General features: G+C 40.3%; 1 protein-coding gene and 1 long non-coding RNA gene across 5 annotated transcripts in view; one reads left to right on the top strand and one right to left on the bottom strand.

Annotated features, from left to right (window-relative positions):
* The window catches only part of LOC138921192 (uncharacterized), a 189,458-nt gene extending 163,771 nt beyond the window's left edge, over positions 1-25,687 (bottom strand). For both annotated transcript variants that reach the window (XR_011433551.1, XR_011433552.1), the window contains exon 1: positions 25,486-25,687. This is a non-coding gene — a long non-coding RNA (uncharacterized lncRNA). The remainder of the gene's footprint in view (positions 1-25,485) is intronic.
* A 965-nt stretch (positions 25,688-26,652) lies between these two features.
* IGF1 (insulin like growth factor 1) overlaps positions 26,653-27,871 on the top strand; it is a 69,189-nt gene continuing 67,970 nt past the window's right edge. The window contains exon 1 of one of the 3 annotated variants that reach the window (XM_005606469.4): positions 26,653-27,014. In XM_005606469.4, coding sequence (XP_005606526.1) covers positions 26,952-27,014 — 63 coding nt within the window. In that variant the 5' untranslated portion in view covers positions 26,653-26,951. 3 annotated transcript variants of the gene reach the window in all.

Genomic DNA, 27,871 nt, shown 5'->3' with positions numbered 1-27,871 from the left:
TTCTCTGCGCACTGTGCTAGTCAGAAAACTGCAGTAGTGTGTCTTCTTGCAGGCACTACACTTTTAGAATACACCAAGGCACAGAGAGGTTACATAATATGCTTGTGGTAGCTTATATTTTTCAAACACAGCCATAACAATACCTCTCATTACACATGCTTTTTTGTACAATGAGACTTTGACAGTCTTCTCATCAAGAGGTAGGATCCATGTTTCCCATCTTTAACTTGGGACAAAATTATGACTATGGCACAAGTGGCACTATGTGACTTTGAGACAGGGTCATAAAAGGTGATCTGGTTACCACCTGGTTCTCTTGGGACACTTGCCTTTGTAACCTGGACATTATACTGTGAAGAAGCCTAAGTAACCCCATAGAGAGGTTCACATTGAGAGCAACTGATAGTCAGCACCAAATTGCCAGTCATGTGAATAAGCCATTTGGAAGTGGATTGTCCAATGCTAGATGAGCCACCCCAACTGGGAGGAGCAGAGATGAAACATTCCTACTGAGCACTGCACAGCTTGAAGATTCATGGACCAAATAAATAATTAGTTTTACTCTAAGCCGTAAATTTGGAGTGTTATGTTACAGAGCAACAGATAAAGAAAGCTTGGTACTGAGAATGGGAAAAAAATGTAAAATACATGGCATTGGCTTTGGAATTGGACAGTTGAAAGAAATATAAAGGGTCTTGAAGAGAGTGTTAGTGAAAGCCTAAAGGGCCTCAAGGAGGTGTCAGAAAGAAAAATGAATAAAATATTGTTTTGAAGCTAAAGGAAAGAGTTTCCACATAATGAAGTGGCAGGAAATTTGACAAGTCAGCCCCCCGGGACAGCACAGCCAATAGGAAATGTACCTAATGAATATGATGATTTCACCAAAGAGATTTCCAAGAACACTGGGAGAACTGCTTTGCATTTTCTCACTACCTGTGATAAAATGTGCGAAGAGAGAGATGAGCTAAAGAACAAATGTTACAAATGAGCTAGGACTTGTAGGGTTTGAAAATAAAACTGTGTCTCATTCCTAGCCTCTCCAAAATTTTCAAATCTGTAAATGGCTTCAAGGCAAATATAATCAAATATGACTATAAATCCCTTTGTTAAGACTTCAGAAATATTTAATGTGGTGCCTCAGAGACCCTTTCAGATAAAAGGATTTCTAAGGTTATGAGGGGCATATATCACAGATTCTCTTCGTGAAATAATAGGGCTTCCAAGAATCTTAAGGGTGATGTCCTTTAGGAGACTCACAGCGAGCCGAAGACTAACAGCCTGTCTCCAATAGGTTTGCGGGTATAACTTTTGTCTAATGGGTAAACTTCAATATGATCCATAGAAAATCCACAAAGTTTTTAAGATAATTTCTCTGGTGAAAACAATTTGAATTAAAAGGGACAGAGACTATACAAAATTTAAAAAGACTTTGGACTGAGATGCTGACTAAGAAAATTACTCAGCTACAAACATGGGCTACAGTTTATGGAAGATAAAGGACAATTTAGAAGATAGAACCAAGAGTCAGAGGGCAGAACCAAGAGCTATGGAGAACCATTTCCGGAGAATAAGATAAGCCCTAATGAAGGAACTAACAATATGTGTCTTGCTGGATTCCAGAGTTATTATGGCCCCAAACAGTTATGTGTTTCTTATTTTCTCTCCCTTTGAATGGAAATGTCTATGAAGTTATTCAATGCCCGTCCCAAATTATATGTTGGGTGTGAAGAGAGCAGATAACTTGCCTCTTTAGTCACAGGTCTTCAGAGTGGTACTCAAAAGGCTGTACCCAATGCCAAAATAGGATGAGACTTGAAGGTCTGGGAGAGAGGTATGAGTATATTTTGCATAAAGGATGAATGTGAATTATTGTGGCCAGAGGGTAGATTGTAGAAGATTGTACTTTCTAAAAATAGTCATAACAATAGATCCAATCTCACACGCTCTTCTTACAATGTAGCATTGACACCTCTCTATCAAAATATGATGCTCTGTGACTTCTGAGGCTTGGTCATAAAAGATGACACTGCTTCAGCCTAGTTATCTTGAAATGCTCATCCTTGGAATCCAGACAACATGCCATGAGAAAGCCCAAGCTTCCTTGTGGAGAAGTCCATGTTGAAATTGACAGTCATGCAAGTGAACCATCTTGAAAGTGAATTTTCCAAGCTTCGATGAGCCACCCCAGCTGATTGTCGTGTAGAGCAAAGACGAGCTATCCCCACTGAACCCTACCCAAATTGCAGATTTGTGCTATAATTGATTATTGGTTTTTAAGCCATTAAGTTTGGGGGTGGTTTGCCACAAAGCAATAGATAACTGGAACATTTAGCGAACGGTGAAGCTCACAGTCAACACAGGCATTGTAACTCTGGAGTCCATGTTTGCAGTTGACACAGAGTCCTGCACTGCCCAGAACCCACTTCAGGACTGAAAGGCATATTCATTCAAAGCATGGGAGTATTGCCCAGCAACAGCTCTCAGCTCTCAGGCCTCTACAGTAATTGCCCTTGGCTGAAAAGAGCCACCTTGCCCAAGATCCTGACTCTCTCCAGGGGCAGCCTGCATTTGAAATCTGGTTGATGCAGGGATATAAAAGCTCAGCCTCCTTACCCCAACTTGAGCCAACTCTGAAGGGCTACCCCAGCTTCATAACTCTCTGTGAGTTCAGCTAAGGCCTGGTTGTTGCTGCACCAGAGCCCAACTTCTCTCTTTTCCCAAACCACTTCTTTCACTTCCTCCACACGTGCTTGATCCTGAGAGACCTTCCCCAAAAGTTCCTGCACGCAAACCTCCTTTTCAGAATCTTCCTCTTGGGGAGCCCAAACTGCAACGCTATTCTTAACCATCATTAAAATAGTAAGCATTGAATGAGATGGCTACAAAGGTGGTAGGTTGGAGGTATTCAAGCAGAGGCACTTGATGGGAATAGGGTAGAGAGAAGTTAGTCTATGTAAACAACTTTTATTGAATGCCTACTGCATCGGAATATAAAGATAGGAGATTGTCTTTATCTGGAAAAGTCTATCACTAATAAAGGGTATAGATGAGGAAACATAAAATTACAATACAATATAATAAGTACTTGATGAGAAGGATTCTAGCAGGGCCATGGAAACCCAGAGGGTCAGGAAAGATGCCTCTGAGCTTTGAAATATAGGAGAACATAAGCAGCATATAGGTATCCACAGGCACTGCTGAAAATACACAAGGATGGGATATGGTAAGTGATGTAGCTAGAAAAGTTGGAATGGGCTGGACCAGGAAAGGCTTTGAGTACCTGGTTAGTGGAATAATTTTCCTTTATGGGAAAATAGAGTTCCACTGAACCGTTTCAAGAAATGGACCATCAGTTATATCCACATTCTAGAAAGATCGCTATGGCCGCATTTTGGAAGACGATTTAAAAAGTGGCAAGACTGGAGACAGGGAGAGCATTTAGGGTTTGCTGCTGCAATGATCCAGATCAGAAATTATGATCTTTTTAATTATTATTCAGTGGTGACGACTAAGAGAAATGAAAATTCTGTACCTCTCCCCCAACTGCCTGCCAAAGATTAAACCATCTAATCTGGGCAGTTTATGCTAAATGTGGCTGCCTGTACGGATTAAATTGAGCAATTAGCTGATTAATCCTCTCCTCCACAGAGAGGCTGAGAAAGCAGAAGAAACAGCAGCAGTTCACCAGTTTCATAAAGGCAAATTAGTTCCTCTAACCCCTGGCACTCCAGAAAAAGCACCAGTTCCTCAAAATGAAGATATATGTTAGACATTTCTGTGACACGCCACTGCCTGGCCAAATGTTGAGAAATTCTGGGTACCCCTAAGGCGTGGCTTCCCTGCTCAAGAATGTCATGACCACTCCAAGGACTTTTCTCAAGGATGAGAACATTTCTGCTGGCAATGTATTATCAGGAATATCTAGTCCAGCTTGAGCCAGAACTTTTTTGTCGTTTGCACTTGCCTTAAAAATATTCATCAGCCATCATTTTCTTGGTTCACAGGAAAGCAGAGACCTGTGAAAAATTCGACAATCTTGGAGGAGGTCACTTTCATGATTGGCTTGGGATGGAATAACCCACTAGGGCATCTAAGAGCTCCAGAAGATTGCTAGAATCCTTTGAAATTCAGTTCCCTTGAGATTAGAAGGTGGGAATGGAGGTAGGGAAAGAAGTTTCTATTTCATTGTATTAACTACAATCTACACACACAACTACTCCAATTCACTTAAAATTTTAATTTCTTAAAATAGGTTTACATGAACATATTAAAAAATTAGACAGTACAACAGATTACAGTAAAAAAAAAAATTCCCTTTCACCATGTCTGTCTTTTATGCCATTCCCAATTTCCATGCCAGAGTAATCATTGTTTTCCATTTCTTCTATATCCTCCCAGTGATAGTCTATGCATTTGTAAGTATATATACATTTATATTTACACATATAGTAGCATAATGTTCAAACCATTACGCATCTTACTTTTTTTTAACTTAATAATATATGCCGGAGATCTTTCTGTATCAGTACAGATAGAATCTTCTTATTTATTTAGCAGCCACATAGGATTCCAGTATATGGTTGTGCCATGATTTATTTAACCAGTCTCCTACTGATAGACATGATTGTGTCCAAAATTTTGCTACTACAAATAATTCTGCAGTGACCATCTGTGTGTGTATTTGTGCATACGTGTGCATTTGTCAAGTGCATAAATTTATAGAAGTAGAATTACTGCATGGAAGAGTATATGCGTTTAAAATTTTGAAAGATACTGCCAAATCGCCCTTAGCTTTGCTGTTGATGCCCCACTGTATCCCTTCGTCGGTTGCTCATGGCTTCCGCCCATAAGCACCTGCTCCTCTCTGCCTAAGGCATTTCCCTGGCTGTAAGCATGTGCTTTGTTCACCCACAGGGTAGGCCAGAAATGCTGGGGAGCGAACATACTCAAGAGCAGTCCTCAGCCAATGACAAATAGGAGTCAGTGTATAAATGCCCCACTTTCTTCCTTTGGCAGAAGACAACTCTACAGTCTGCCAGAGGTTCCCAGTGGAACTGAGCCTCAGCCCTCCACATGGTAACCCTTTCATTAATGTACCCTTTTATTGACTTCCTTCCATTTCCTTTCTCACTTCCCCACTTCCTTACCAGTACTACACAGGATCACCTCCCAAATACGCTGCTTGCCTTCAATCTTTGTCTCAGGGTTGACTTCTGAGGAAACTCAATTAAAAGGTACCTTCCCCAAAAGGTGTAATAATTTGCACTTCCACCAGCAATGTCTGTTCCTCATCCCCACCTCAATTCTATCCCCACCACAGCTCACCATCAGTTTTATTGTCTTGTCATTCATTTATTCATTTGTTCATTCATTCAAGAGAGATTTGTGAGCATTTTCTGTGTGTCAGGCAGCTTGCTGGCCCCTGTATACTACACAGAGCACTGGAGATCAGACACACTGTCTCTATTTCTTGTGCTCCTCCTTTAAGTTGACACCTAAACTTCTTTTAAGAAAATTAAGTCCAATATTATTCCACAGTTGGAGCAAAAGCATTTAAAATGCATAATCTTGACTAAAGCAACACACAAGTAAGAGATTCCAACAATCTGTAATGAGCAGCAACAAGACTGGTTATCCCATCCTTGCCCAAGCTTGCTAAGTGATGGGGCTGAAGAGAATAGGAGATGTCAGACCCTTTAAGTAGGTCAAGGGGACCTGAGACAGAAGATCTTCTTCAGAGATTCACGTGTTGATCTAGACTAGGGTCTGATCCAGGACAAAAAGAAACTGTGTACGGAGCAACTTTGTCATAAAGCTGCAAATGTTCTGCTTTCATGATTTATGGACATGTTTTTGTTTTTCAGACTGCCTGTTTTCATAGTAAAGAGCTTTATTCCCGGAGCATTAATTAATGGAGATATTATTGTTCTTAAGAGAACAAGAAGGAAAGTGACCCCTATCCTGGATAAACGCCACAGTCTGCCTTCTCAGCTCCTAAGCCAGGCCTGCCAAGCTTTGACGGGAAGTAGTCCCTCCATTCTATAATCACCAACTCCAACCATAGCTGGGCCCCTGATGCTCTGAATAAAACTTGTACTTGCCCGTAGTTGACTTTCTCCCATTCATTTCAGCAGCTATTTCAAACTTTCTCCTTCCTCTTTAAACCCCCTGCTCTTCTACTTTTTCCCTTGCTCTAACCACGTGAACCTGTTTTCTATTTTAATAAAAGAACTGGGCAATCCAATCACGGGCTCCTCCATCCACAAACCTCTCCACATCTGCCTCCATCCCCTACTCTCCATTACTGGCCTTTCTACCTGAGGACCTCACCTACTTCCTCTGGTCCCCTCTACCTCATTACTCTACAGCTCACCTCACATACCCCCTGTATCTTCAGCATCTCAAGTCTTCATGAAAGCCCTTTGTCTTCAGCAAATACGCATGCCCAAATTTCTCCCATCTTTAAAAAAAAATGCTTTCCTGTCACTCCCTCTAGCTGGCTCCCTCTCTCATTTCTTTGATAATTTAATGCCTTGAAAGAGTTGTCTATCCACACTGACTTCACTTCTCCTCCCAGTCATTCCTAACTCCCTGCATCTTCTTCCACCCAACACAACACGGATACTGTTCTCCCTTTCTACATTTTCAAGCCCAATAAACCCTTTTCAAATCTCACCTTACTCAAAATCTCTATAGTAGTGGTTCTCAAAGGCTGTCCCTATAACAGCAAAAAAAGAATCACCTGGGAATTTGTTAGAGACTTAAATTCGTGGACCCTACCCAAGACTGACTGAATTAGAAATGCTAGGACAGAGCCCAGAAGTTTATATTCTTGCAAGGCCTCTAGATGACACACTCTGAGTCTGAGTTCTATACTGCTAACCTCTCCTCTTCCTTTTTGAAATTCTTTCTTCATTTGGTTTTTGTGAGCTAGATATTGCAGGTTCTTCTTTTGCATTTTGAGCTTTTGAGTCTCCTTCCATTCACCCATAAACATGGTTATTCCTGGTGTTCTATTCTCACACTATCTTCTGTCCATGTGATGTCATCTATTCACAACACTTCGGTTACAACCTTTATTAGTCAGGACTCTTGGTTATAAATGGCAGAAAATGCAGTTCAATTTAAGCAAAGTTAAACAAAAGATAGAATTTATTGGCTCATGTAACATGCTTGTCTTGATCCAGGATCTCAAATAATGTCATCAGGATTTGGTCTCATTCTCTTTGTCTTTCAGCTCTGATTCCATCTGAGCCGGCTTTGTTTCGAGTCCAGGTTCCCCTATGTGGTCCCTTGAAGCTCCAAAAGTACATGCTCACAGTTCCAGGGCCATACTGGTTTATGGGCCCTTCCTAAACCAATCATTGTCACCAAGAAAGTAGAATATGATGACTTTCTTTTATTTTTTGTTCAACTATTATATTTTTATTTTTTATTACAGTAACATTGGTTTATAACATTATATCAATTTCAGGTGTACATCACTATATTCTGATTCTTGTGTAGATTACATCATGTTCACTACCCAAATGATGACTTTCTTAAGCCTGAGTCCCCTCACCCTCCCTGGAGGTAGGAATGAGGTCAATCTTAACGAAACTCACACTCATTTATTTAACATACATTAAGTACCTACTCTGTGCCAAGTACTGCTCTTGGTTCTGAGAATGAAACAGTAAAAAACAAAGTCCCTCGGCTCATGGAGCTTATATTCCAGAGGGAGATATGGGCTATAGACAAATAAGCAGACTAATATAAACACAGGAGGATAAAGGGATAGAGAATAATGAGGCTGCTGAGTCGGGGGGACAGGGGTAATTTCCCAGAGAATATCAAGATGTTGTTAACATAAGGATTAATGAATTCTAGGTGGGTAAAAACAATAGATACAATTCCCAGGTATATATCTTTAACAATCATATCCAATTGCCTATTGACTCTGTCACTTAAGGAAATTGAAATGTCCCAAACTGAAATTAGATTCCCTATTTTTAACTTCAATTTTCTTTGAATTGATTTTTCTTTTTAAGTGAATGGGTTTTTTTAAATAATAGGAGTATCTTCTCTCCACCTCCTCATATTAGAAGTAATAAATAACAAAGGTAGTGAAATGGAAGCCAGAGAATAGGAATGGAAAGAAGCTATAAAGACTCTTTTTGAGAAGTCTGAGGTAGGGAGCTTGTTGAAGGATGGTCAGGGTGAAAAGAAATGACCTTCAGAAGAAGTCCTTCATATCCTCCAATGAAGTACTCTGGACAAAATCTTAAAGTTAGAAGTACTTCATTTGTCCATTGTCTCTAGCTTCTATCTGATGGTTCATGATACTAGCAAAGCTGATTATCTAATTGCCCAAGACAAGTTTCACTCACCAAATCACATCAATTCTGCCTCCTAAATGTTTCTGGAAAGTATTCTCTGACCTATATCCCTGTGACCACTTCTCTAGTCCATGGACCATCATCTCTTTTCTGACTCTCTCATCTAAACTCTACCCAGTCTTCTTGCTTGTAGTCTTGTCCCTTCCCCCAATATTCTCCACATTATTTCTGGAAAGGTCTTGGATTTCCAGCTAGTGTTGAAGGTTGACTTGATGTTCGTGGTCAAAAATCTAAAGTGAGGCCACTCAGCCTGATTATGTGTTTTCTTCAGCCACATTCAGCTGCCCAGCTGAAGACATGGAGTTGAGAAAGATTCATAGTTGGGATTTTGCCTGGCAGATACGATGGGAGGAAGGATGGACAAGGTATATATACACAAGGGGTTGGGTTAAAGTGATGAGTCATGGAATCTCAGTTGGGTAAAGAGGGAAGCAAGGGCATGAGGGGATAATAGGCAGGGAAATATGGTAGAATCAAAGGATTGGAGATCCCAATGGGGGCAAAGAATGGTTAGAGAAAGAGTACTAAAAGGAGTGAGCTGAAAAGACAGAAGATGCTGTGCAGGGAGTGGGATACTTGAAGATTTTGGAGGTAATTCTTTTTTTTTTCTTTTCTTTCCTGAGAACATGTTTATCCAGCATATTCTGAAATCAATGAAAATGAATTGAATTTGATTCATGCTTCAGCATTGGGATTTTTGTGTGATAATACATATTTCGTAACCTAAGTAAGGAAAAAAAGCCACAAATGAGAATAAGGACGTGAACCCTGGACTCTTGGATTAAAAAATCTGATGCTCTATCAGTTGAGCTATCTAGGCTATAGGCAACTCAGTTAACAACATCTAGGATGTGAGCATAGGGAGTGATAGCTGAGGTAGAATAGAGGAACAGATGATTGGATGAGAGGTGGTCAAGGAGTTCAAAGGCCAGGTTGTTAGTTGGACTGTCCATATGGATGCTGAAGTCCTCAAAAATGTTGACAAGAACAATGGTGGAAAGAAAGGCAATGATCGAAACAACAAATCTTCAATGAATGAAGGGAAATGAGCAGGAAGACAATGGGTAGCAACAAGATGGGAGAGACGGTGGCACATTCAGATCGCTTGTGCTCCAAAGGACCTGGAAGCAGAGAAGCTTAGGGAAGAAAGAGAAAACATCAGAAAGTAGTTATAGGGAATAAGGAGGACACCTATCCATCATCTTCAGACTTTACATGAAATATGACACGAAAAAAGAAAACAGTCCCAAGAGAAGCCTGGAAAAAATTACTCTCCTTGAGAGGGAGATCGGTTTTGGCTTACAGCAAAAAGGGGAAGCAAAAGAAGATGGAGAAATGGGGGATTTTGCTGATGACATGTTATGAGTTCCAGAGGGCACAGTAGAGGAGTTTGTGGAAGGGATATAGAAGATTAAATCATATTAAGGGATGTGCAGAGCAGTATAGAGAGTTCCCATGATGAGATGTGACCTGGAATGTAAAGAGGGATCAAAAGCAGGATGGGGTTAATCCATGTGATCTTTTACAAGGAAGTTAGTAACCAGCTCTCACTGCGGCCTCTTTTCTGAGACTAGTCTCTGAAGCAGTTTTCAGTGATGAGGTGGGAAGTGTTAGAAAGCAACGTGATCTTGCTAAAAAACAGAAGCTCCGTTAGACTTTTATGGAACCCCAAAGCAATTTCTATTAAGCTCTGTGTAAACTGCAACCTTTCCAGGAACTCTCTATATTTTTAAGGGAGGCTATTTTCCTTAAGTAGATGGAGGAAAGGGATTTTGAGCCTCTGCATCTTGTCTCCTCTGACCCACCTTTCTATACGCTCCTACTGCACCTCAGCTAATAGCCTAGAGAATTACTATGGTAGAACAAAGATTACAGTTGCAACTCTCCCTTCATCAAATCACCAAAAGCAGATAAATGCTAATATTTGATATCATCTTTCTCTAAATTACAGTTGGTAAATATGACAGAAAGATCAACGTGACTATTTGTGGTTTGAATGAAATTTCAGATTCTGAAATTCTCTTGGATAGCTGTTTAGGTTGAATATTTAGATTTGGCTTCCAACGTGGATTAATGACAGCGATGGTAAATTTTATAGTAGGCGATAATTTCTAAGGGCTTTGCACTCATTCACATTAGCTGGCCTACTTCTCAAGGCTTAAATAAATTTGGGAATACTCAAATCAGTTTGAAACAGGTCACCTTGCCTTTGACCTGACTTTTCCACCAAGGAGAGGCCATCAGGAAACTCTGTATGCAGATAACACAAAATAGATTCCAAATTGAAGAACTTTATAGCTTAGTGGTTTACTAAATATATACACACATCCTCATACTAATAACATCTACTCTATTAGCATTCTTTGTGTGCTCAATCTGTGAAGTAGGTATTGATAGCCCAATTTTATAGGTGAGTGGTTTGCCGGAGAATGAGTAACTTGTCAAGGTCATACAACTGTTCGGAGTACTTTTGGGATTTAAATCTATGTCTTGTCTTAACTTGTGTGACACTTATTTGGGGGGAGAGTTATTTACTCTTCCCAACACAATGCTTCTGTCTCCCTAGCTAGACCATCCTGAAGCTTGGCTTATCTACCTGAAAATCTATTTATAAACCGTTTTTTCTCTTAGTGATGCCTCTATTTTCTGAGGCACACAAACCTAGACAACATGCCCAACAAAGGGTCCAAGATGCCATCCCATTTATCATTTGCCTCTTCTACAAAGTGCCACCTGAGTGAACATATGTAGCAAAAATACACATTTTTTTCTCTCTTGTTCTCTTTCCCAGTTAGGATCACTGTACCTCATTATTCTGTACATTATCCATCATCAGATATCTCTTTCTCCATTTCAGTGAGATATCAAATGAACAGGCAGTTGGACCTGAGATGGCTTCTAAGGTCCCTTCCAATTCTAAAATTCCATGAGTCTATCAATACTGTGTTTCTGATTCTTGTCTTGAAACATGGTACATTAAGCACTAGCAGCAGATATATACTTTTATTGCCCCCCTTTATTTCCCAGCCAAAATATGAATAGTAATTACTTTAAACGTTGGGTTTGCATTTCTGTAGTGTCTTCTATGATATCAAGTAATAAGGTTTGATCAGGAAAAGGGAAGACGGTCATGGGTTTCTGTATATGCCATCCCAGTTTCTAAGTACTCAGTACTAAGATGAAAAGATGACGCTGAGTGGCTTGTCTTTGAGGCTGAGGATAGGTGTGTACTTATCAAGTGGTTCATGTTTTTCATCTAGATGTCTACAAATTGACTGTTTTAGAAACTGTCCTGGCAATTCACCAGTTGAGCTTTGTCTACTTTAGTTTCTGGTTTTCCATGATTTTTCTCAAATAGCTGTCCATTTACATCTAACACAATCTTGGTGAGGTTCTATTAGATAAATTAAACTATTCCCTGCCAATAGACTAAAATTATCGTAGTTGTAATTCAGTTATATAAGCAGCAGTATATAATTCACCAGTGATTTGTCTTCTAAATTTTCATTGACTCTAAGAAATCAGAGCTGCATGAAGAAACTGAGGCCTTGGGACGTTAACCTACTTCCTAGGCTATTGGCTATGAACTCACACTACAATACATAAGTCCTTACATTTATCCCAATTTTCTTTTTACTGTACCGACTTTTCTTTTTCTTTTTGATGAGGAAGATTTGCCCTGAGCTAAAATCTGTACCAATCTTCCTCTAGTTTGTATGCGGGTTGCTCCCACAGCATGGCCACCAATGAGTGGTGTAGGCCCATGCCCAGGAACTGAACTCAGGCTGCCGAAGCAGAGTGCACCAAACTTAACCTCTAGTCCAAGGGGCTGGCCCTACGGCACCTACTTTGAAGAGGTGCTTTCTTTTTTTCCTAAAGAAAATACTTTATTTCTATCCAGTTGCAATCAGACCTTTAGAAATCCTTGGCACTGATAAATTGCGATTTCTTCCGCTTCCCATAGCAATAATTTTTTAAATCAAGTGGAAAAAAGTTCAACAAAATAATGTTTGTGGTAAAAGGAAGGAGAGAAATGAGGTGGCAGCTAGATGGGGAAGGAGAATCAAGATGGGAGAAGGGCCAGCATATTTATGTGCTGATGAGAATGATGCCGGAGAGAGAACTGAGAACACAGGAGAGGGGAAAAATTTCTGAAGTGAGGTCCCTGAAGAGGCAAAGAGGATGCAAGTGGCAGTTGGCCTCAACTAGGAGCATAGACTTTTATGGCTACTAATAGGAAACAAAACAATATACATGGTAACAAAAAATGGGTGGGTAAGTGAATACTATGGGAGGAGCTTGCAGAAAGTCTAACTACATCTACTTCTTCGATGAAACAAGAAGTAAAGTCTTCAACTAAGAGTGAAGATGATGGTGGAAGTGGTAGAGAATTTGGGAGAGAAGAGATCTGAAACAGCCTTCTACAAGGGGAGGTGAGTGAACAGACAAGGGAAATGGAGTGTGATTGCCAGGCAAGGTTAAGGGCCCATTCTTCCCTCTCTGCCCACCATAGCAATAAAGACATAACAATAATCACATAATTTAGCAATTGATCACATGTTCAATTTAACACTCCATGGTTATATCATCTTTAATTCTTTTATGCTTAGCATCTCTTAAACAAGATAGCAAGCTCCTCAAGGTCATAGATCATGTCTTGTATTTCTTTATGTCCCTACAGTGCCTTCCAAAGGAGCTGGGTGCATAGCAGAGGTTCCATGAATACTCACTGCATTCAATCAGAACCATAACTGCTACCTCTCTAGAATCCAACGCTGTCCTGGTGGGGCAGAGCTCACAAGCCTGATGCCAACACAAGAAGAGAATGTGGTTCAGGATGGCTGATTTTGAGCTCCTGGGACTTTTTGGCTTGGAGATTTTGGCTTGGGGGTCATGGTCAGGAGGGCACCAACTGAGATGCAAATATCCACACAGGAGAGTCATCTGTTCCGTGTAGACATCAGACTTCAGAGGTTGCTTTGGAAGACTTACTTGTGTTCGTTATAATGTCGCCAGGCAGGCATGACAAAATGTTATCTGGCCCATGGCAAATACAGCAAAACCTTTATCTCTACCTTTTAGACGGGTTAACTGAGATTTATTCTTAGTCCATTTGCTTTCTCATTTTTCGAGAACATTTGGATATTTGTTTCCTACCTCTGTGCTTTCAATTCATAGAAACTACAATTTCGAATAAGAGCATTTGATTCAGCTTGTAGTGCTAAGCTCATTCTGTCAGCTAAGTGGTTTGAGGCAACTTGAGATTTTAGTTTTTATTATTGCTTCTTTAAACCGTGATTACTATAACAGGTATTTTTACATGTTCAATTTTTTATAAGATCTACCTCTAGATTCTTATGTTTCTAATCTTATTTCAACTTTAAATTATCTACCGTCTCTTGAGTCCAGCCTATTTTCTACCTAAATTTAAAAAAAATTACTCTGGGTTCATGTTGTTTAGTGAAAGCCCATAGTTAGTGCCCACAGCAGAGTTTCCCCTTGTGTTTCTAGGAGGCCTCTTTTCAAAGTGGGTCAGTGCCGTAATTAATTAATCCACGTACTGGGTAGAAAAACATAGACAAAATAATATAGGTTGTATTTCTACTTCTTAGCATGTTGCCATTATGCTTAATACCTATTTCATGAATGAATGAATAAATATATGAATGAACATCTACATGCATACATAAATGCATACAAGAGGAGAAGACAAAGGGACATGGAGTTCACAGGGATGAGTCATCACTTCTAGGTGGTGCAGGGGTGGGGGTAAGGCAGAGATGGCAGGCACATTGAAGGAGGACAAGTGGAAAATGTGCTGGAATTTTCAGCCAAAAGGGCTAGGGTTGAGGTGAGGGTGAAGATACTCAAGCAGGACAAAGCATGTCTAGAGTGTAGTAAGTCATCCAATACAGCCAGAGAGACAGAAGGAGTTGTGTAATATGAGGTACGCTTATTTGCAAAGATCAGTTCAGGTGGAATTGCAAAGGGCTTGGGAGTTGCGTTGATTCCATAAGAACTTCGACCAAAAAGCCGGTGTGATTCAATACATTACCCTCCAGCATATGAACATGTGAAACAGACATCTATAGTGAAAAAGTCTAAACAGATTTTAAGAGGACTCATGAGAAGTTGCTTAGAACTAATTCCTTTTGGAGGAGATTTTGAAATGTAAGCAACGCGACAAATAAAAGCTTCTTTTTCTGATCATGCAGGACACTGAACGGTCTGATTTTTCAAAGGTCAGTTACTCGGTGATACAGTTGAGCTGATCTACATCTGCATTCACTTTCCATGCCCCTAGACCTTTCCAGCGAAGGCTGTTGGACAGTAGAAATAAGCATGGCGCTGTGAGGCAGAACTGGGACAGAAAGCTCTCAGATGAAAAAGTCCCATTGTATTGCCTTCACTTGTTCTTTCTTTCCTTTTTCTCTTTCTTTCTTCCCACTGCTTTTCACTTGTTTGTTTTGCTTTGCACACACACACTTACTTAACTGGGACTATGGGATTTAGCATTATAATTCCAAACATATCAGATTTCAAGTGCGTCTCTGTCTCAATTACTAAAATCAGACTTCCTGAGCAAAGAGAAAGCCTCCACTTTGCTCCCAGCGAATGATTGGGCTGTAATGAACATCTGGAATGTATACTCGGCTTCTTTACATGATTACTGATAGACCCAATCCCGTTGCGTTCTTTCAAGACTATAAAAACGTGTTAACATGGTTACATCACACACTTCAGCTGGTTTGTATAAGGCATGATTTTGCCACATGACATTTATGTAAGAAAGTAAATAATAGTCCCATTCAAAGTGATGCTGTAGCTCAGGGCACTCATGTCAGCCTAGCCCTGGCATTTCCTGCCCATTTTCTGGACTTAACCAAATTGCTTGACACTGAGCTGTGTAAACTTACTCTCCAGGCAGCATAGTCTAGTAGTTTGAAGAGAATGAAGTTTTCTATAATTTGAGGTGACCCCCAGCTTCAGTGTGGGTGGTTGGACTGCCCCAACTGATGAGTTGCGTCTTCCAGACATGTGTTTCAGGCTTTCCCTTCACAAAGAAAATCCCTCTTATGTAGGATAACACAGCCCTGGGTTTGGCATGCTAGGGACATGGTTGCCACTGAAATTTTTCAAAAGGGCTCAATGAAGATCCTGTGGAATTGTTATTTATAAACCGCAAAAGTGTAAATTTATCACCACTGGTGCTAAACGCTGATAATCGCAATTGTCTGGTTATTCCTGGCTACACTTAATGTCTGTTCCTGGTTCTTCTCTCCCACTGAAAAGATTCCCTTCATTCCCCACGAGCATTGGGTTTTACGTTTTGTCTGTTTTGTGTTTGGGTCCTAAGAGTTGATCAGGTTTGGGTCACAAGAGTCCCTTGCCCCACTGAGGCTGTCCATGGGAGCAACACTTGGCAAATTGTCTGTGGTTTGAAAACATTTGCTTTATCTGCAAAATCCACAAAAGTGAGTGGGTCGGAAAAGTCCAGATGTTGGAAGATTTGACCTAGATAACCTCTTGGGAAAAACAGAGCCTTCACTTAGCAGCCCCATCTTCTCTCCAAACTTTGCAAATGCTACAATTGCCTCTGGATGTCTCCTGATTTCCAAAGGCACAGAGTAAACTCAACAATGTTGGCAACTTGCAGAGAAGCCAGCCATCCAGGATGTGGGACTGCCACCTTGATGGGAACCCAAGCTGGGAAGGAGCCTGCCATTGATCGGTGGTACTCTAGCCCTGGTAAGATCCAGATCTGAAGTTACCATCTTCCTTGGAAAGAATCAAAGATGTAAATCTAGAGAACAGTTGATTAAAGGGAAGTAGTTCAGTTAGTATTCATTAGCCAGGGAAAGAAGGGGGATAAAAAAGATCATAAAGAATAGCTGGGAGCAAAAGGCCAAAGTACCAATCAGTGAGTATACAACCTGGACAAACCATTCTGCCTTGAAATGCAGGAAAGTTAGCAAGACTTTAGGAAATGTCCCTAAGCCATCACAAACTCAATTTGGGACTTGCCAGACAGGAAAAGCAACAGCTTTCTGGGAACCCCCAAGCTGCACAGATTCTAAGGCAGATTGAGAGGGATTTGCTATGTTATCTATCCCATGACAACTTGTGGATGCTTCCCGAACTCTAGGAAGTATAGACACCAGAGATTGAGTTTGCCTTAGCTTCTAGGACTCTAAGAAGTAGAGCATAAACTGTCATTAAGTGGGTAATGTTAAGGCCTTTATGTTTCATCAGAACAAAGTTAATCTAAATCAGAGTGGGATTTGGTAGATGGATGTTCGGCAGTGTGAGTTGCTTTATTGCAGTTCCCACATCTAAAGTTCAAGTAAGACTATGCCCCAGAAAACCTATCCTCTGTTCCCGCAGCTGATAGAGTACAGGTATAAGTGGTTTCCCATCGGGGCAGCCTTTGCCTGTTCTTCCGGCTTGGACTCTTGTACCTCTTGCTTCTAGAGAATAATTGTCTATCTCTGCTTGCTTGAATTAATTCTATTTCTGGTTGTTTGTTTTGTTTTATTAGAGGTGACAGAATGCAGTGCAAAATCTGTAGGGACTTGTTTTCTCCTCTCTGTATTCTGAGGCAGTAGCTCAGACTGGAAGTGGTGCAAATGAAGACCAGTAAACATAATCTTTCATTGTTAGTTTCTCCTAAAATGCTCCAAATATGGCTGTAACCAGACTCCATCCTAAGTGTTCACCTCTGAACTTTTCAGCCTGGCTATTTTGAAAATGGCTAATACAATTATTCTAAACTTGTGTTCAGCACTATCCCTTTATTGAACACCAATGGAAGGGCAACATTGTACTGTGGTGAATGTGGGGGTTATACAACAAAATATTGAAAGAGATCATCCCTCAAATAAAGATGTGTAAGCCATGTATTACACCAATTGTGTATCATACCAACCTGAATTTGAATCCTAGCTCTGTAATTTACCAGCCATGGGAGATGAGGCAAATCATTTAACTTCTCCTAACTCATTTTTCTCTTCATTCATCCAAGAAATATTTTTGAGAAGCTGGTATGTCCAAGAACTGCATCAGGCACTTTGAAATGAAAGTAGTAGTGGAGTATCTATTTCATTGAGGTGTATGAGAATTAAGTGGGATAATTAAAATAATATGAAATAAGGAATTGAAAATAAAAGATACTCAATAATGCTAGTGGTTGTTATCATTATTCAACAAATATTTATTGAGAGTCTATTAAAAACAAAGCACTGTGCTGGGGCTAGGGATGTGCTGGTGAACAATAACAGGTTATGAAGAAGTCATGATGGGCCATAGCAAGGGAGGAGGCCACTGAGGAAGGGACTGTTTTGAATGGCAGGAGAGAGACTTAGATGTGAACAAGGGACTCTCAGTAGGTGTGAAACACATGAACATGGCATTTGAGGAAGATGCTCCTAGTAATCAGAATTAGTTACACTGCCATGAGGGAAGACTGGTGAGAAGCTCGTGCAATAATCCAGGAACTCATCGATCCAATCTAGAACAACGCTGGGCCAATTGAGAGCAAGAGGCTGAACTTTAAAGGAAAGTGGAAGAATGAGGGTGAGGTTTGGTGAGTGAACACATACAGAGGTCATAGAAACAAGCCAAGACCAAGACAAGAATCACAGAGAATCAAAAGCTCTCAAGAATAAAGAAGTAAAACTGAGTCACTAAATACACAGACACACAGGCATATGCTACATATTCAGTCAATACTAAGGACAGATAGCGCCTATCAATGATGTTTTTAATAACTGCTTTGTGAGACTATTCCTGACTATAAAAGCAATATATGCTGAATATAAAAAATAATAATAATGGAAAATGCAGAAAAGTATTAAGAAGAAAGTTAAAAACACTTGTCATGCTGCTATTCAAAGGGTCATGGCCCCCATAAGGCAGGCATAGAGTCAGTTTCTGGGGACAGAATCATGTGGGAAAACTCCCTCTCTATTTTGCCAAAGAGCAGGACATCATTTCACCCCAACATCATCATAGGCCTACAACTTCTCTCCATTGGTCTAAACAGCAATTTTTTAAATAAGAGAATGAACACACTTCTTATTATCTAGAGAAACTAAACACATATGTTTATGTGTGTTTGGCTGTATGTGTTTGAGTGCTATGAGCATGTGTGTGTGTGTGTGTGTGTTATATGCACACCCGTTCTCCTTAGTGATGGGCAAAACAAAACACTTTATTTTGCTGTCATCAATGAGCAGCATCTTTGTAAAATATCAATGACATAGCCAAGGCAAGTGCCTTGTGACTTCCTTTTGGCAATGATCAGGGAACAGTAAGTGTAGAAGCCAAAGGTTTAAAAAAGATGTATGGGAGAAAAACTTAGAATTGGGAAATGCAATCCACTAACTTGAGATTTCTTTTCTCCAACTGGGAGAAGACTGTCATTATTGTTCAGTTTTAGTGAGGGAGGACCAATGATTGTACCTTTTGAGAACCACCAGTGTGGTGGTTAATTATACTTGACTAAGCCACGATTCCCAGATAGTTGGTCAAACATTATTCTAGATGTTTCTATGAAGGTATTTTTTAGGTGAGGTTAACATTTAAATCAATAGACTTTGAGTAGAGCAGATCATCTTCCATAAGGTGAGTGGGCCTCATCTAGTCAGTCAAAGGTCTTAACAGAAAAAGAGTGTCCTCCTTGGAAGAAGAGGGAATTCTCCCAGCAGGTGACCTTTGGAGTCAAACTGCAGCTCTTCCCTGAGTCTCCAGTCTGCAGCCTACCCTAAAGATTTTGGCCTTGCTAAACCTCTACAATTGCACGAGCCAATTCCTTAAAACAAATCTCTAGGTAGGTAGGTAGGTATAGACAGATAGATAGATGGATGGATGGATGGATGGATGGATGGTTGGATAGATAGACAGATAGATAGATAGATAGGTGACTAGATCCTGTTGGCTCTGTTTTCTGGAGAACCCCAACTAACAAAACTGGCTTTAAATATTTATTTTGAGCTCTGAAAGAAATTGAAGACTCACCAAGATGTTGTGACAAAGAGCAGTGTGTTGTAGGTACATCTGAGTGTCTGCAAAATGTCCATGGAACATCTTCACTCCATGCTCAAGGGTCTGTGCTGGACAAAGGATGAGGTACAGTCTCCAAGGGTATGTGCTTACCAGAGGGATCATTACCATAGATTCTGTGTCTCCTCTTCCATTGGTTACTCAAACGTCTGTGTATGCAGAGAACCCTAACAGGAAGCAGTCTGAAATGTTCCCCTGCAGCCATCTTTAAGTAGAAGATTGAGGCTGGAGGCTGTGTGCCCCGCTCTCAAAGAGCACATTAAGAACTTCCATAATTGACCCACGTGAAGAGTGGCATGCTCTGATGAACCAGTTTTTCTAGGAAGTTCAGGGCTCACCAGAAACAAGACCTTTTTGCCTCAACTCTTATTGTGGAAAATCTTTATCAAGTGTAATCAATTCGTTTTTCCATTAAAATCTACTTATCAGAATATAAACCCTACGATTAAATCTTTCAAAATGGAGTCTCTGGCAAGAGCATTGGGTGATCAATCTACACCTCAGTTCTTCTTACCCAGGCCTGCTCAGATTGACCTAGGTTATAATGTAACCCAGGACCGTTGTTCCATATTTACCTTGAGGCACTAGGCCATTCCCAGAGTTAATCACAGATTCAGTTACATACAAATCTTTGTAAACAGAGGGATCAGGAGGGATTTAAGACTGCTTTCCAGTCTTTCAGCTATATGAAGGCTACTGATGGGGAGAAGAGAAGAAAGGGCCTCTACGGTGCTGCAGTCTGAGAGTATGGTTACAGCCTCATCATCCACATCACCCCAACCCTGGGAACCACCTCATTCTTACATAACCTTGTCGATGCTGTTCCCTCTGCCTGGAATAGCCTTCACTGTTTTTTTTCCATTGTGGAGATGAACTCATGCCTCAAGACTTAACTCAAATATTATTCACTCCACCAGCCTTTTCCAACATCTCCAAACTCTATGAAAAGCTGGAACAAAAAATGAGTGTGAGCCTAAAGTGCCTCTAAATTATCAAGAAACAAAATTAATACAATTATATGATGGCATTTTTTATATGCAGTGTCTTTGCTCCCTGCTTTTTCATGATGGTGATGTCCTTTTATTCCCTAACACATGACATGTTATACTGCAGTAATTCCCAAACACCAGGCATTCAAACATCAATCATATATTTTCTGTCATAACCGTTGACCACTTGTAATATTTTTTATTTACTTTAAAAATATTTTGCCTTAAATTGATTTTTTAAGACTTGGATACATATATTTTAAAACTAGGCTTTAAAATATCTATTTCAAAAACAGCATCCCTTGCCCTAAGTAGAAGCTATTCCTAAAAATAAATACCATACAAACACAACAGTATTATTAAATTCTGGACAAAACCACTGCCTGCAAAGACTTTGGGCTTGAGATCCATTTCCTTTTTGTTGAAAAGGAAGATTAGCAAAGATTAGAGAGGTGTTGAAGACAGACTAGCACCCACCAGAGACTTCCTCCTCACTAAATTCAGGATGGAAGGAGAACTGAAAATTGAACCATGTGCACACTTACGTGATTCTTAAATGTCCTGTCTTTGACCATCAGTGTTATGGGCCACATTTTGAACAATGATGCAATAGAAAGAGTGCAGAACAGACAGAGAACGTGGATTTGAGTTTCATTTGCCAGCACCTAAATTTGTTTCTTAAGTGACTTTTCTATCCACCTGCCCTCCTCATTTTTCTTATTTATAAAATGAGGAAGTTGGTCATTTCATTCTCAAAGTTTATCTTTTTTATATTTCGTATTTTTTCAATTATTTTGGTGACGTCATAGTGGCTTAAAACATTGTGTAATTTCAGGTGTACATTGTTATTTATCAGTTTCTGTATAGACTGCATCAGGCTCACCACCAATAGTCTAATTTTTATCCATCACCATACATGTGTGCCCCTTTACCCCTTTTGCCCACTCCCAACCCCCTTCCCCCCGGTAACCACTAATCTGTTCTCTTTGTCCATGTGTTTGTTTACCTTCCATATATGAGTGAAATCATATGGGGTTTTCTCTCTCTGTCTGGCTTATTTCACTTAACATCATACCCTCAAGGTCCATCCATGTTGTTGCAAATGGGACAGTTTTGTCTTTGTTATGGCTGAGTAGTATTCCCTTGTGTGTGTGTGTGTGTGTGTATATATATACACCACATCTTCTTTATCCGTTCATCAGTCAATGGGTACTTGGGTTGCTTCCATGTCTTAGCTATTGTGAATAATGCTGCAATGAACATAGGGGTGCATAAACCTCTTCGAATTGTTGACTTCAAGTTCTTTATGCAAATACCCAGTAGTGAGATAGCTGGGTTGTATAGTATTTCTATTTTAAATTTTTTGAGAAATCTCCATACTGTTTTCCATAGTGGCTGTACCACTTTGCATTCCCACCAGCAGTGTATGAGGGTTCCCTTTTCTCCACATCCTCTCCAACAGTTGTTATTTCTTGCCTTTCTGATAATAGTCATTCTCACAGGTGTAAGGTGGTATCTTGTTGTAGTTTTGATTTGCATTTCCCTAATAATTAGTCATGTTGAACATCTTTTCATGTGCCTATTGGCTATCTGTATATCTTCTATGGAAAAATATCTGTTCATATCCTCTGCTCATTTTTTATTGGGTTGTTTGGTTTTTTGTTGTTGAGTTGTATGAGTTCTTTATATGTTTTGGAGATTAATTCCTTGTCACATATATGGTTTGCAAACACTTTCTCCCATTTGGTGGATTGTCTTTTCATTTTGTTCATGGTTTCCTTTGTCTTGCAGAAGTTTTTTAGTCTAAAGTCCCACTTGTTTATTTTTCTTTTGTTTCCTTTGCCTGAGTAGACATGGTATTCAAAAAGATCCTTCTAAGACCAATATCAAAGAGTGTACTGCCTATATTTTCTTCTAGGAGTTTTATGGTTTGGGGTCTTAGATTCAAATCTTTAATCCATTTTGAGTTAATTTTTGTGTATGGTGCAAGATAATGGTCTACTTTCATTCTCAAAGTTTATTACCTTTTTTTATGTGAAATATTTTACCATTATCATTATTTATTTTCCAGACTTTCATTCACTCAACAAAATGTTTTGAGCCCACACCAGGAGTTAGTATTGCGAATACAGCCACAAAGACATCCATGCCCTCACGACTTTTATGATCTTTCTTTCTCCTCTTACCACTCTTCCCCTTTTTAAAACTAGTGAATCAAATACCTGGCTTGCGTATTTCAAAAGGATTCATAGAACTAAAGATAAGTGCAGCTTAAAGTATATTTGAATTCAGTTTTTCAAAACGCCTTGCTCCTTCCGACGCCTCACACACATCAACGGTTGAGATTGCGGTGGCAGTTTCCCCGCAGCCCACTAGAGGGCGCGCACATTTTTCGCTTCCACAAGAAAGAGCGCCTGTGGTACTCCCCTGAAGTTTGGAATTCGTGTCTCCTTTCCCCACTTTCTATTCAACTTGGGGCAATTGTGGTGAGCCCTCAGCTTCTGTAACTTCCCCAAGCTCTCCTCGCCCCATGCAGTGACTCCTCGTCTGCCATTACGATGAATTCTTTTGCTCCCAAAACCACAACAGTTTTGCTTCTGACTGTTCTCAGTATTTGCCCTTTTGACATTTTAGAAGAAATAAGATCCAAGTTTGATGTCGAAAAGAAAGCATTGATTTCTTTAGTGAGAGGATTTTTTCTCCCTGTTATTGTTTTCCTTAGCTGTGGGGAAAATGCTCCTCTAAGGATTTAGAGCAACTGCTCTGAGCTAAAGAAGATATTTCTGAGGAATAACAGAGCTCCTTCTGAGCAGATCTTTTGGAGCTGACGTTAGTCCCCTTGTTCAGCAGCATGTTGTATTTTTGAGGTTCGGCCTTTTCCTGAGTTTCACATTTCAAATTGACAAGCTGTTGATCTCAAACATCAGAGAATAGACTCCCAGACCTTCCCTCCCTACACACCATGATCCAAGAGACATGTCCAACAGTTTCCTCAAGTTCTTGGCCTGGTGGGTGGCCTGAGAACCTTAGATCTCACCCTTTATTTGCTTCCAAAGTCCCCTTACCTCCTAATATCCATTCTGAGCTTTCCTTGGGAGTCAGCAAAACATTAATAAAATAAATTGTAAATATGCCCTACTGCACGTGGATATTAAATAACTTTTTGGATGAGCTCCTCTGCAGTTGACACAGGGAAGACTGGGAACACGGATTGAGCAAGAAGAGTGCAAACTGGGCCTTGCCCACCCCTTCTGTGAATCTCAATCAGCCTGCTCTTGAAGGAGATGAACTTGCTTTTTTTTTTTAAAGAAAGGTGTCAGGAGCCTTCTGAGGCTGCAGCTTTATGCAAATATGCTACTCAAGAAGACGGCTGTAGGGGAGAGTTATTTATATCCCGTAGGCATTACACATGCAAAAGGTGAAACTGTGAATCTCTGAATTTCCAGGAGTGGATGTTCTCATGATGAGCGCATCCTTGCAGTTAGCTATTTTGGTGGCACACATATCTAACTATCAGATTGTTCCAGGCAGCAGATGACATAGTTATTCAGTAATTTTAGAATGACCTAGTATGTTTCTCTCCAATGGGACTTCATGACTTGGGGATCAGATTTACTGCCTCCTTGAACTCTCTAGTTTAGGTGCATTCATTTCTTTTTCTCCTAAACAGGTACAGCACTCAGTCATTAAAAGGTAATTATGGGGCACATTTATTGCCCTTTGCTTTCGTATTGACTCCTGGAATTAGCAAAGAGAATGGCCATTTCTCTAGGAATTATTGCCCTGCTCTGTTGCTGGCTCACCCTACCTAGAAATATAGACTATTCTCCACATCGAAATATACAATAATCACTTCAGGAAATTGCTTTCCCTATTGGAAACTGAGAGCTCACATCGGAATGTTTCCACAGCACAGCTGATGATAATTACGACTCCCTGAAATTTCAGTTTTCTTTGATTGTGACATAAAAACTGGGACATAAATTAAAACCCAATTATCCTTTAAGGGTAATTGGGGTTATAAAACCAAGAGACTGTGAGTCAGTGTGTCGATATCGCAGGTCACAGTGTCTGATGGAATAGTATGTGCTCTGTCTCCCAAACCAGCCTTTCACATGAAATGGTTGAGGATAAGGTGATTTGTGCACAGTAGGTGCCAAGAGTGGACATCAGACTGGGTTACAACCTTGGAGAAATGCAGGGACCTTCTAGGACATCCTGGAATGATTAAAAATGCTAAAACTGTGGTGGGAAAGTCTCGGCCTTCACCTTCAAAGGTACCCAGCGGTGGAGCGAGGCACTTAGCATCAAGACTCCAGCCAGTATCTGACCCTGCATGCTTGAAAATTACAGTTCTTTCTACCTGGGAGATAGATGGAGCTCTTTGGTTCAATACAATGTATATCGTCAAAGCCCACGAGAGGAGGATGGACTTTGTTTTCCACAAGGGCATGATCCACGAAAGCTGCAGAAAAACAAGATTTTTGGTAAATCAAGTCACAGGAGCATGAAGGGGAGCTTGTTAAAGGAAGCCTTAGATTATTCCTTAAGTACAGGGATTGCGTCCCCAACTGCTGATGCCTACTGGGCCACTTCTTGGTGATGCATATTTGTATGGTCTTCAGGTCAATTGTATCCACTGGAACTTCCCAACCTTGACCCCAAAGCCTCACATGATACATCTCTCGTCCCTCATTCTAGATTTTCAAAAGGATTTCACTTCCTTGTCTTTGTAGAGAATTTGTCACTCCCTCTCAGTGTGCACTGGTCATATTTTTAAAAGAGCACATACTCACCACTTGACAATGACATTTTCCCCTGTCTCTGCCACTCAGCTAAAGGCCCCTATGGGACTTTGATCATGCTGCCTGTAGTGTGGCACATAGTAGGCACTCATTAAATGGTGCAGAAAATGTGCACCATTGAAATGGCATAACTCTCGATTGCTACCCTTTATTTATAGAAGGTAAAAACTGCCACAAGTTACTAACCACACACACTTGACCATACTCAACCCCCTTTCAAAACTAATCAGGCTTTCCTTTGAGGGCACTCACCTCTGCAAACAACTTTCTGGCCACAGGACAACATAAAGATCCAGATGAGGGTTTCCAGTAGACCTCTGCTTTCAGTTGATGTGTCAGTGTCATCGAATCCCCTGAGAATCACCAGGGAGATATGCAAGGTCCAGGTAATTCCCACCATCCCCGGGCAACCATGCCTGGATGGACATCTAGGGAACATGGTATGTCTGATCTGGGCTTTTGCAACCTTGTTTCACAATCCACTTTCTTATCTACTACCTCGAAACCAAAGAGAAATTGGTACAAACTGTATCAACAAAAGATCAGAAGTTGATTCTCAATGGCAAAGGCAAGTATACATTATAAATAGCGAAACAGCTGGCTTGGACCATGTCGCTGGCCACTCATCCAGTTGAGGGATTTGAATGACATCATAACCCTTGAGAGGGTATTGCTAGCCAGCTGGTGTTATTTAGAATACACAAAAATTGGAGAAAGAAAATTCACTCACACACACACACACACACACACACACACACACACACAGGTTCAGGTTATGCAGAGAAATATGAACAACAGGAAAATAATTTGCCCCTCAGGTGCCCTTCCCTTGGGGAGTGATAGGCAGCCTAGTAGAGGAAGGAAGAAAAAGATTTTATTTTATTTTTTCAGTTGGCTTTACAGCTCAGCAAAGTTTTTGCCCTGTATCGGGCAAAAAGCATGAGACAGAGTCGGAAAGGGAGCCAATTGCAATGCTGCCTGCCCCTTTTCTAGGTTCTAGGAAATGAGATCATTCCCCTCGCTTGGCAACTAGGACAAGGGGTCACCCCAGGGCTACCTTCCAATCTAGTTTACCCCAGTCATTTCAGGGTTAAAATTGTAAGGTTTGCTTGAGATGGTCTCTTCTTCATTTCTTTCTTTTTTCATTTTGCATTTGCTCTAAAATATAAAATTGCTTGCCCATTCTCCACGTATATTCCTTTAGTACTGGTAAGGTGTATTCGCAGATGTGTGCGTCTTCATGGCCAGTAGAAAGTTAATCAGAGAACGGATCCTTATTTTCTGTGGCAGCATCAGTATTTTAATGTCTGCTAACCCTGTCACTAACACACATTCTTTTAAGGGAAAAAAATGCTTCTGTGCTCTAGTTTTAAAATGCAAAGGTATGATGTTATTTGTCACCATGCCCAAAAAAGTCCTTACTCGATAACTTTGCCAGAAGAGGGAGAGAGAGAGAAGGCAAATGTTCCCCCAGCTGTTTCCTGTCTACAGTGTCTGTGTTTTGTAGATAAATGTGAGGATTTTCTCTAAATCCCTCTTCTGTTTGCTAAATCTCACTGTCACTGCTAAATTCAGAGCAGATAGAGCCTGCGCAATGGAATAAAGTCCTCAAAATTGAAATGTGACATTGCTCTCAACATCTCCCATCTCTCTGGATTTCTTTTTGCCTCATTATTCCTGCTAACCAATTCATTTCCAGACTTTGCACTTCAGAAGCAATGGGAAAAATCAGCAGTCTTCCAACCCAATTATTTAAGTGCTGCTTTTGTGATTTCTTGAAGGTAAATATTTCTTACTCTTTGGAGTCATTGGGGAATTTTCTTTAAATTGTGTACTGTTTGCTTCTGCCTAGAAATGTTATTCACTTTAGAATTTTCATTGTTTCGGAGCTGGGAGTTATTTATAAATTGCTGAATATGCAATTCTGTGGGATCTGAGAAAATAGCTCCGGGAGATGGATGCCTTTGCACAGATATCTATATGAGTAGAAACTATTGCAAGGTACTTATGCTAAATCCTCCACTTCTGCAGGGCTTCAGTGGTGTCATTAGAGAAGATTCCTTTAAATCCTGTCTACTATATGGTTAAGGGCTATAGAGCATGGCTATGAACTTTTGGATTTTTTTTGTGTGCAGGTGCAGAATTTTTTTTAAGACCACGTTCATGTGTGTATGAGTGTGTGTGTACGTATGTGTGTGTGTGTAACTTGTCAGGACTTTGTTACAAGGCATGCCACCTATGAAGAGTTTCATTTTAGAGATATTAAAGCTTTCAAATATGATCTTTGGAGCTAAGGTCCCGGAACTCTCTGCACTTATGCCCAGAGAGTCAAAGTTAGAGTGAAGTTTAATTTGCTCTTACGAGAAAGAACTTGACAACTCTTGCTGACCTTGCATATTCATATAATTTAAACAAATGCATACTGGCTATGGAAAGCGGAAACTTTCCAGCAACTGCTTGTCCAAGTTTTATCTTTTGAAGAGGACTTGCATAGGCAAAGTTTGGACTTGGGGTTTTGTGTTGTAAAACTCTGATTTTATACTCGGTGTTGGAAAGTCTCTTTAGGTAAATTTGGCTGCCGTTGTCAATGCACCGACTTCTCGTTTCCAATCACTGGCTCTAGATCAAGTTTCCATTC

Source organism: Equus caballus, chromosome 28, assembly GCF_041296265.1.
Source record: "Equus caballus isolate H_3958 breed thoroughbred chromosome 28, TB-T2T, whole genome shotgun sequence".
In the NCBI taxonomy this organism is placed as follows: Eukaryota; Metazoa; Chordata; class Mammalia; order Perissodactyla; family Equidae; genus Equus; species Equus caballus.
This window is presented reverse-complemented; position numbering and strand designations above follow the sequence as displayed.